Consider the following 11,295-nt stretch of genomic DNA (forward strand, 5'->3'; position numbering starts at 1 on the left):
CATGGCATATATCTCCAAGGAAAGATCCTCCCAAATAGCCCCCTCCCTCAACCCTACCCCCAAAACCAAAAAAATCCCCCTGAAAACGTCTGTACACTTCCCAATAACCATTATTATATGTAAACACTGGTTGAAGTTTGTAACTTGCAACCCCTCCCCCAGGAACTGTGGGGGAGTAAGTCATCCCCAAAAACATAGTTATTATGATTTTCGACTATACTAAACAAAATGGCTATCTCCAAAGTTTGATCCGTTGACTTTGGGGAAAAAATGAGCGTGGGAGGGGGCCTAGATGCCCTCCAATTTTTTGGTCACTTAAAAAGGGCACTAGAACTTTTCATTTCCGTTAGAATGAGCCCTCTTGTGACATTCTAGGACCACTTGGTCGATACGATGACCCTTGGGGAAAAAAAAAAAAAAAAAAAAAACAAACAAATAAACACGCACCCGTGATTTGTCTTCTGGCAAAAAATGCAAAATTCCACATTTTTGTAGATAAGAGCTTGAAACTTCTACAGTAGGGTTCTCTGATACGCTGAATCTGATGGTGTCATTTTCGTTAAGATCCTACGACTTTTAGGGGGTGTTTTCCCCTATTTTCCTAAATAACGCAAATTTTCTCAGGCTCGTAACTTTTGAAGGCTAAGACTAAACTTGATGAAACTTATATATTTAAAATCAGCATTAAAATGCGATTCTTTTGATGTAGCTATTGATATCAAAATTCAATTTTTTAGAGTTTTGGTTACTATTGAGCCGGATCGCTCCTTACTACAGTTCGTTACCACGAACTGTTTGAAAAGGGCACTTGAAATTCTGATTAGATATGATCGAAATTTATACGACCACCCTTTCTATAAGAATCTTATATGGCCCCAGGTTATAACTTAGAAACATTGCAATGAGGGCTTTAGGGGGGGGGTGTCATCCTCAAAGACATACTGTCTGGATCATTCACCTAAGTAGAACAAAATGGCAATCTTTAAAATTTGATTGGATTTGTTGAGGAAATGATGGACGTGGTAAGGGGACTGGTTGTCCTCCAATCACTTTCGACTAGCAAAAGAAAATACTGGCCCTTTCAATTTCTAATTGAAAGAGCCCCTTTCGAAGTTTCTACGACAAGTCCATCTATACTAAGTGTCCTCGTCTGAAAAAAAAACGAAAAGAAAAAAAAAACTATATAATACATCGTGCTCAAATTGTTCTTTACTCTGGCAGCGCTATTGTACTGCCTACAATCATCGGTTTTGGATGCATTTTAATGACTCATGAGAAGCGAGGCCAAAACGAGTGAGGTTAGTTCCCTCGTGATACCCTTTCTTTAGGGGACTAATATGGGAGATGAAGGCCAGGGTCCACAATCCTTCAATGGCATACCCCTTAAAACTACCACAAATTAGCGTCAGGAAATAAATTAAACCTTGGAACCTTGGATTCTTTGGAACCAACACCAGAAAAAATCAAACGTGACAAGATGTGGAAATACGCAGCCTGGACCCTTAATTGCAACTACACTAATACGGACAGCTAAAGCGACGACCATTGCTAAATTGTGCGAAGTAAGCAAAATACAATAATGTGTCAAAAATGAAAATCAAGAGCAAAAATATATGCTGTTAGAAAATATGTGAAAACGACAATCAGAGTGTGTCAAAAATAAAATGAAGAGCAAAGAAACACACGGTTAGAAGGCATGCGACATCGAGCGACTGAGCGAGCCAAGAATGGAAATGAAGAGCAAAGACACAAGTGGTTAGAAGAAAAGCGGCGGCGAATCACAAATGAAAATGAGGAGCAAATACACACGTGGTTAGAAGTACAGCAGTGAAGTGTCAAAAATTAAGTTGAAGAGCAATCACACTGCGGTTTTAAGGCATGCGACACCGAGTATTGTGCGCGAGTCAAAATGAAAATGAAAAGCAAAGACACACACTGTTAGAAGACGTATGACACTAAACGTGTAAGCGAGTTAAAAGAAGAAAATTGAACTGGACAGTGAGAATCAAAACGTGTCAAAGTTGAAAATGATAGCGATGATGATTGTCCATGTCAAAATTACAATTTTGACATGGATAAGGTCATCAATGCCTGTAATACTGTTGATAAAAAAAAAAAATAAAGGTTCGGCGATATGTATTTAATAATGACGAAAGACCAGCCGAGGTAAAACGAACCAAGCAAATTGAAAAAGATTGTGAGGATTATTAAATTTGGTTTTAAATTTAGACATGTATAAGGTCATCAATGCCTACCGTACCTTTCAAAATTAAAAAGCGGACTAGATAAATCGTTGGAAGAAAAAGAAGTTTATGTCCCACCACCTGAGCAATTAAAAGGAACAAATGTTCTGCAATTTGTCTTGAATAATAACGAGAACAACCTTAGGAAAAACAAGAAGTTTTGTCCCACCATCTGAACTATTAAAAGAAACAAAGGTTCGGCAATATGTCGTTCATAATGACAAAAGACAAGCCGAGGCAAAAGTTAAAGGCCGAATAAAAAAAAAAAATTACAGAGGCATAACTTCTAAATTAAAGTCCATTTGGACGTTATGCATCAAGTAAAGGCCCAAATTGTCTGGGTTTAGAAGACAAGTGACAGTGAGAATCCATATATAGACGCCTGCTGCATGCCAAGCGCTGGGACCCAGTGATGAAGCCACCGGGCTCCCAGTAATAAATATATATATATATATATATATATATATATATATATATATATATATATATATATATATATATATATATATATATATATATATATATATATATATATATATATATATATATATTTTTTCTGAAGAATAGCCAGAATTCCATTCTGGAGAAAAGGAAAAAACTGGAAAATTGTCTATTGCGGATTACTGTTATATAATCAAATATTTTGTTAATACAGAAGTCTTTTTTAATGCGTGGGAAATGCTGTGAACACCTTTTATTATATCAGGGATTTAATGTTACTCTACTTTCATAATCAAACAGTTCATGGTAACGAAGTGCAGAAAGGAGCGACCAGGCTCAATAGTAACAAAAACTCTAAATAATGGATTTTTGATACCAATATATACATCAAAAGAATTGAAATTTTATACTAATTTTAAATACATAATTTTCATCAAGTTTAGTTTTATCCATCACAAGTTGCAAGCCTGCAAATATTCGCCTTATTTTCTAAAAAGGGAAAAACACCCCCTAAAAGTCATAGAAGTAGATTCAGCGTAAGACAGAACCCTACTTTAGAAGTTTCAAGCTCCTATCTGGAAAAATGTGGAATTGTGTATTTTTTGCCAGAAGAGCGATCGCAGATGCGGGTTTATTTGTTTTTTTTCTTTTTTTCTTTTTTTTTCCCAGGGGTGATCGTATTGACCAAATGGTCCTAAAATCACACGAGAGGGCTCATTCGAAAGGAAATAAAAGTTCTAGTGCCCTTTTTAAGTTACCAAAAAAATTAGACGGTAACTAGGCCCCCTCCACGTTCATTTTTCCCAAACTCACCAGATCAAATTTTGAGGTAGCCATTTTGTTCAGCATAGTTGTAAAATAATAACTATTTCTTTGAGGACGCCTTAATCTCCCAAAGTCCCCGGGGGAAGGACTGCAAGTTGTGAACTTGGCCTATTTTTACATATAACATTGTTTATTGGGAAGTAAGACAACGTTTCAAGGGAGAATTTTTTCTGGTGGCTGGGGGCTGGAGATAGGGGGTTACGTGAGAGGATCTTTCAATGGAGGAATTTATCATGAGAGAAGAGAATCTCCATGAAGGGAGCACTGGGTTTTCCAGCGTTATTTAAAAAAAAACAACGAGAAAGTAAATAAAAAAACGCAAGTTTTTTAACTTAAAGTAAGGAGCAACATTAAGACTTAAAACAAACTGAAAGTAATACGAAATGAAGGGTTCGTCCCCACTTCAATTCCTCGCTCTTTCCGGTAAAGTGTTTTTGGTAATTTCAAAGAGCTAATTATTCTAATTAAAAGGTCTTTATGATATGGGGTTAATTCTTAAAGAATTGGAACAAAATTCAAACTATAGCGTGAAGAGTGAGGGGTTCGTAAATAAAATTAAAAGTTCTAGTGTACTTTTTAAGTAACCAAAAAATCGGAGGGCAAGAAGGCCCCCTCCCCCACTCCTTTTTTCTCAAAATCGTCCAATCAGATTATTAAAAAAGCCATTTAGCCAAAAAATGAAATTAATATGCAAATGTTGTTTTAATTATTCATGTATGGTGAGCCAAAATTAAAACCTGCACTAATTCAAAATGTTCAGAAATTAAATAAAAAAAACTAGTTTTTTTCAAGCGAAAGTAAGAAGCAATATTAAAATATTAAGCTAACAGAAATCATTACGCGTATGAGGGGGTTAGTCCCCCTCTTCATGCTAAAATATTCTTAGTAATTTTAAGAGAGATATTTATTCTAATTAAACGGCCTTTGTGATTCAGGGGTAAATCTTAAAGAATTGGAACAAAATTCGAACTTTAGTGTTAAAACCGAGGTATTAACGAGGGGGCGAACCCTCTTATGTACGTAATAAAAACATACGAACATCGAAGTTCGTTACGTAATTTAATTTGTAAGTTAAGTATATTTATTACTGATAAAAACGTTCTTTAATAAAATTAAAAGTTCCAGTGACCTTTTTAAGTAACGAAAATATTGGAGGGCAACTAGGCCCCTCCCTCGTCCCCTTTTTCTTAAAATAGTCTGATTGAGAAGGTCATTTAGCCAAAAAAATAAAATTAAAATTCTAATTTAGTTTTAATTATTCATTTACGGTGAGCCAAAATCAAAACTTGCATTAATTCAAAAACGTTCAGAAATTAAATTTAAAAAAAAACAAGTTTTTTCAACTGAAAGTAAGGAGCAATACTAAAAGATAAATTGAACAGAAATTATTACGTATATGAGGGGGTCGTCCCTTCCTTAATACTTCGCTCTTTACGTTAAAGTATTTTTAATAATTTCAACTATTTATTCTACGGCCTTTGTGATTCAGGGGTCATTCTTAAAGAATTAGAACAAAATTCAAACTTTAGTGTAAGGAGCGAGGTATTGACGAGCGGACACACGCCCTTATATACATAATAAAAAAATGCCAGTATAGAAGTTTGTTACGTAAGTTAATTTGTAATTTACGTATAAGTATTACTAATAAAAATGTTCGTAAATAAAATTAAAAGTTCTAGTGGCTTTTTCAAGTAACCAAAAATTAGAGGGCAACTAGGCCCCCTTCATCGCCCCTTTTTTCTAACAGTTGTCCGATTAAAAAATTGAGAATGGATGAGAATCCAAAATTAAAACCTGCATTAATTAAAAAACGTTTAAATTAACAAAAAGTTTTTTCAACTAATAGTAAGGAGTGATACTAAAAGATGAAGCGAACAGAAATTATTACGTATACGATTTATCTCCTCCTAAATACCTCGCTCTTTATGCTAAAGTATTTTTAGAACCCCTCATATGCGTAATAATCTCTGTTCGTTTTAAATTTCAATGCTATTCCTTACTTTCATTTGAAAAAACGTTTTCATATTTTTTTTTCATTGTTTTTTTTTTATAGTAATGCTAGAAAATCCTGCGCCCTTTTCATTGAATTTTTCTTCCCCCATGACATATTCCTCAAAGGAAAGATCCTCCCACAAAGCCCTCTCCCATCAACCCCACCCCCAAACCAAAAAATCCGAATGAAAACGTCTGTACACTTCCCAATAACCATTGCTATATGTAAACACTGGTCAAAGTTTGTAACTTGCAGCCCCTCCCTCAGGGATTGTGGGGGAGTAAGTCATAAGGTAAGTCATAAGGGGTCCGATTAAAAAATTGAGAATGGATGAGAATCCAAAATTAAAACCTGCATTAATTAAAAAACGTTTAAATTAACAAAAAGTTTTTTCAACTGATAGTAAGGAGTGATACTAAAAGATGAAGCGAACAGAAATTATTACGTATACGAGGGGTACGTCCCGTCCTTAATAACTATTTCTTTACGCTAAAGTGTTTTAGCAATTTCAAAAGAGCTATTTATTCTAACTAAATGGGCCTTTGATTCAGGGGTAATTCTCAAGGAATAAAAGTATACGAATATAAAAGTTCGTTCCGTAAGTTAATTTGTAAGTTACGTGTAATTATTGATAATAAAAACATTCATAAATGAAATTAAAAGTTCTAGTGACCTTTTTAAGTAACCAAAAATTTGAAGGGCAACTAGGCCCCCTCCTTCGCCCCATTTTTCTCAAAATTGCCCGATCAAAACATTGAGACAGCCATTAAGCCAAAAAAAGCAATATTAATATGCAAATTTTTTTTAATTATTCATTTACGGTTAGCCAAAATCAAAACCTGTTTTAATGAAAAACGTTCAGAAATTAAATATTTTTTTAACTGCTAGTAAAGAGCGACCCGACCTCAACGTCCAGCTCTTTACGCTAGGGTTTGACTCTTTCTCACAATTCTACTTTTTAAAAAGATAAAAAAAACTTTAGGGTAAAGAGCGGGGCGTTGAGGAGGAGACAGCCCCTTTCATATGCGGAAAAATTTCTGTTCGTTTTGAGTTTGAATGTCGTTCCTTAGTTTCAGTTTAAAAACTTTTTTTTTTATTTAATAACAGCGTAAACCTGAAATATTCCCATAAATCAAGAGGGATTAATTATCAATTTTTACCTCTACTCCCCGAACCCCTTCCATTGAAGTAATTCTGTATTTACCTGAAGGCTTAACAATAAGTAACTTGAATAGCTTACACTTTTTGCCCCAGGGGATGGAATAGGGGTCGTCAAACCTGGAGGCGTGGTTATTTGAACTTTGGACTATTTTGAACAAACAGCTATTTAAAATTTTTGTATTGGATGGGCTACGGTAAAATAGAAAGATTTTTCGGCGGAGGGGGATTTTTTTGTGGGGGGAGACACCTAGATCTAAAATAAAGTAAACTCGTACTACGCAGTCATACTGACTGGCGTCTTAATGTTGATGAAACTACATGTCGACTTACGTGTTTTATTTTGACTTAAAACATACATAGAAATATAGAAAATCAGTATTACGCAAGAAGGCTGTTGAAAGCTTAGCTAAAGCAAATATTTGCATCAATGAATTAAGTAAACATAATTAATGCTTCTGTACCTTTGAAGTTTTGAATACTTATGCTTCTCTGGGTAAAATTTATCTGTTTACTTTCATAATCTGAACGTATTTAACGAGAGTGGTCGTTGGAATTTATTTTTCACCTTTTTAACTTTCAAAGAAATCGACGAAACTATGGTTTTACGTAGCATAGTTTGTGCACCTAACAAGGCTGTATCCAGGGGGGCTCAGGGGGCTTCAACCCCCCAAAAATGTTTTTCCAGCTCGTAAAATTTAATAGAAATGAATATAAACACATTTTTGGTGTGTTTTCGGAGTTTTGTATCCCCCGAGAAAAATATTTTAGACCCCACGCCCCTCCTCCCCGAAAAAAAATCCTGGATACGGCACAGGTACCTAAAATTATTTTGTGTTTCATTTAAATTTTGACGACTGTTTAAAAAAGGACCATTTTTTATATGTTTATTGATCGCAATTGATCTATAATATGCACTAAATTTCATCACCGATAAATTGCAGTGTTGTACAGTATTTCCTGGGTTTTCAACTAAAAGTTTGTTGGGTTCTGTAAAATTACGATAAAAGTTTAAAATGTAGGCTATTTTGGAAATTATTGCAAGGAACTTGTATTATTAGTCAAAACATAAACTATGTTGGACAGATTGCTAAAACATTGATAAATTATATTAATTAAGTCATTATGTGTTAATTGGAGCGGTCTGTGAGTATATTGAGCCGTATCTTAGAATGTCTCTAGATTTTCATATTAATAGTGTGTATTTTACTTTTACTTTACGTATTTTGTATTTTACTTTACGGGGATTTTACTTTATAGTCTTTGGTATTAATCTTGATTTGCTCCGTCCACTTCATCTAATCAAATGGCTTAGAATTTTATCATCTACTGTGTGCAAATCTAATTCCCTTGTGTTCCAATATTCAAAATTATCAATTTTTTCTTATCGTTTTAAAACTCGTTTCCATTTTGTGTACTTCGCCCGAAATTCAGTATATAGGCACTATTATTATTTTTTTCATTATTTTGCGACTTTGTTGGTTTGGATTCCTTTTTGTATTTATTTCTCACTCGCTGCTGGCTCATAATGCCAATTAATAGATTTGGCATCAATAATTTCAATTCGCGGTGAATCATTTAATATTCGATCAATAGTGTTTGAAATAACAACCCTTTTGGGTTTTGAAAACTCCTCTGGAAAAATCCAAGTCTTGAACTCAGACAAAATATTAGGGAAGATCTCGAATTCAACAGAGTTAAGTTTTGGAACGCGCTTGGCTTGCATCCTGGAACCTTTCAAAGAATAAATCGTCAGCTCAGCTCGATTCAAGCGATGAAAATCATTTCACACTAACTATTCGGAAATATGATAAATCGAACTTATTCATTTTTACAAACTATTAGAAGCCAATCATACGAACTGTTCGAAATTATGTTAAAACTAATTTATTTCTTTTTAGTGCAATTGACAATTTATTCATGCGTCAGAACGCACAAAAACAAGGCATCTTCTATGAAATTGATATTTCTTAATTTACGCTAAGTTAGCAATTTTTAGGTTGTGAAGTTCAAATCCATCGAGGCTAAAACCAAAGGTCATTTTCATTATTACATAAAAGAGTGAAATTTCAAAGTGATCCTTAATTTAGTAACAAGACTGTATGTATGGGGAGGGTAAAAGTATTAGAACAGATGTAATACATGTCCATGGATGATTTTTTTTTGGTAACCCCCTCCCCATTCTTGATCCGATCGAGTCTAGCGATTTCACATTCAAAAGCTGTTCTCAAACAATCACAATTTATTGATTAGTCCATATTGTCTTTTGTTAGTTTGAATTTTGTTTTTCTTCGCTGTTTATCGTATTTGTTTTTGTTTATTTATTTATATTTATTTATAATACTCCGTACTTTGTGTTTTTTATACTTTACGGGTAATAAAGTTCATTCATTCATTCAATTTATGATGTGATTTTTTTTTTCTGAAGTCTCACCGATTACCATATGATTAATGAACAGAGTACGGGTCAAAACACAGTTAGCCTATTTTAGGACTTCATAATTACACAGGATTATCACCGAGTCATAATAAATCACTATATCTTAGGAGAAAATCTTGAAAAATTTCAAAATTTTACAAAAATAACCAACATCTTGGAAAAAAAGAACACTGAATGAGCTAAAACATAAATAAGAGTATACTTTGCCAATTTCTCGTTGGAAATTTCGGTTACCTAGGCCGTAAAAAAGCTTAAGGTGCGTTTCATAAGGAAAAATATTAAAAACAAGTTTTTCAACTAAAAGTAAGGATCAACATTAAAACTTCAAACGGACTATTATGTTTATTAGGGGAGTTCGTCCCCTAGTCAATACTTCGCTCTTTACGCTGAAGTTCAAATTTTGTTCCAATTCTTTAAGCATGACCCCGGGATAACCTTTTGATACCACGAACTTTTTGATAAGAGGCATACCATGAAAAGACCAAAAAAACTTGTACTAGTTGATGATAATGATGCCACTATGGGCGAATAGCATTGCCATTCGGCTTCGGCACAAACAAAGATATAAATCCATAATGTGCCGTAAGCTCTGAGCTGGTCACAATCTATATCTGTCGTCCAGATGTATTTTGCTTAGATCCAATAGTTTATGTGAGTCTGGCTGAAGAAGAAACGGACGATATCGATCAGGCGTTCACTTTCATGTATCTTGTACAGCAAGTGACGTGTCTCATTGGACAAGTTAACGAATCGTGATGGAAACTTTGTCGAGCGTTGTGGAACTATTTGACGCATTTGGCGTTCTGAGATGTACACTATGCACTTGGAAGTATTCCCCCTCCCGGGTATATTCAGGGGATGTCTTGGGGCTAGCCCCCTCCCACAAACTCCTCATTTTCTTCACTATCTGCGTACTTCTTATTCAAATCATATTTTCTTTTTGTCTCCTACCATAAAAGTTTTATTACTGGTCTCCTTCCCTGAGGAAGTTCCTGCATTAGTGACCCTACCTCATCGTATAGCCTAAGGCTACACGTGAATTTTAGAGGGGCTGCGGATAAATTATAAATAAGACGATCCAAGCCATGAAAATAAGCACAAAATGAACAATCTAAAAATGTTTCCCTTTTTGTTCTTGCTTGTCTCCTTCTGAAGAGGCCAAATTTAAAACCTTTACCTAATTCCATATCCACTCCTTTCATTAGGGTGGTGGGGTGCATTACCAGAAAAGCAAAAATTATATGTAGAAGGAATATCAAATAAAGAGTTTAAGCAAAATTATATTTAGAAGGAATATCAAATAAAGAATTTAATGCAACTACTTGTATTTATTTGACATGTTTCCTTTAGAAGTAATCAACCACTGAAGTGACACCAATTTATATCCAAATCCTTACACGACGAATTTCAAGTTAAATCCTAAATTATATATCCAAATTGGCTAGATGCTTTACTTTCTTTTGACAATAACTTCGCCTAAGATTCAAGCTAATACTAATTTGCCTGAGAAGGTTTTGGAACATTTTGTTTCATTTTGAAGCTGGAGTGCCGCCTCCGCAAGCGCAACATTTTCAGCCCTCCAGACCACTTGTGCTTGCTTATGAGGAATGCCCGAACAATGTCATATATTCTATTGCTTATTTTGGAACATGCGAACGGACGTTAGATGTCAGAGCTTTCGCTATAACAAATTTCTCCGGAAGAAGATTGAGTTTTCTCCAATATGCACAGAAAATTAACATTCGTAAATTTGATCGAGAAATAAACCCAAAAATTGAATAAACTTAAGAACTCTTAGGACACATTTTGCCAGAAATTTTGGTAAATTATTTTAGTAATTTAGAATATTTATCTATTAAGAAAGGTTCTTTGCGACCAGTCAACTTTTGAAAGGCAAACGTCTTTCATAGTTAAAGCATACTGTTTATATTTCTTTATTTTGCTTTTATAGCAAAATACAGAATTTATACGCAATCCTGTGACCCAAGAAAGGTTCAAGTACGAAAATTTGGAAAAGGAGGTTTTAGAAAGGATTCCTAAAAAAAAGCCAATATTTATAAACTACATGCAATAACAACGAGCCGGAGAGTTTCCGGCAGCCCACATTATACGCCAGAGCTAGGAAAAAATAAAAGAGCAGAAATACTTTTTTTTGGAAAGGAGTAAAAGAAGTGGTCTGCACAATTGATTCCTCC

The 11,295-nt window shown here is 34.4% G+C and overlaps 1 protein-coding gene across 1 annotated transcript in view; it reads right to left on the reverse strand.

Moving 5' to 3' along the window:
* The window catches only part of LOC136024799 (fibroblast growth factor receptor-like 1), a 113,371-nt gene extending 102,795 nt beyond the window's left edge, over positions 1 to 10,576 (reverse strand). Inside the window, exon 1 of the mRNA XM_065700269.1 lies at positions 10,423 to 10,576. Within this exon, the coding sequence (XP_065556341.1) occupies positions 10,423 to 10,439 (17 nt within the window). The 5' untranslated portion in view covers positions 10,440 to 10,576. The remainder of the gene's footprint in view (positions 1 to 10,422) is intronic.
* Positions 10,577 to 11,295: the final 719 nt, after the last annotated feature.

This window comes from Artemia franciscana, chromosome 3 (genome assembly GCF_032884065.1).
Source record: "Artemia franciscana chromosome 3, ASM3288406v1, whole genome shotgun sequence".
Taxonomy (NCBI): Eukaryota; Metazoa; Arthropoda; class Branchiopoda; order Anostraca; family Artemiidae; genus Artemia; species Artemia franciscana.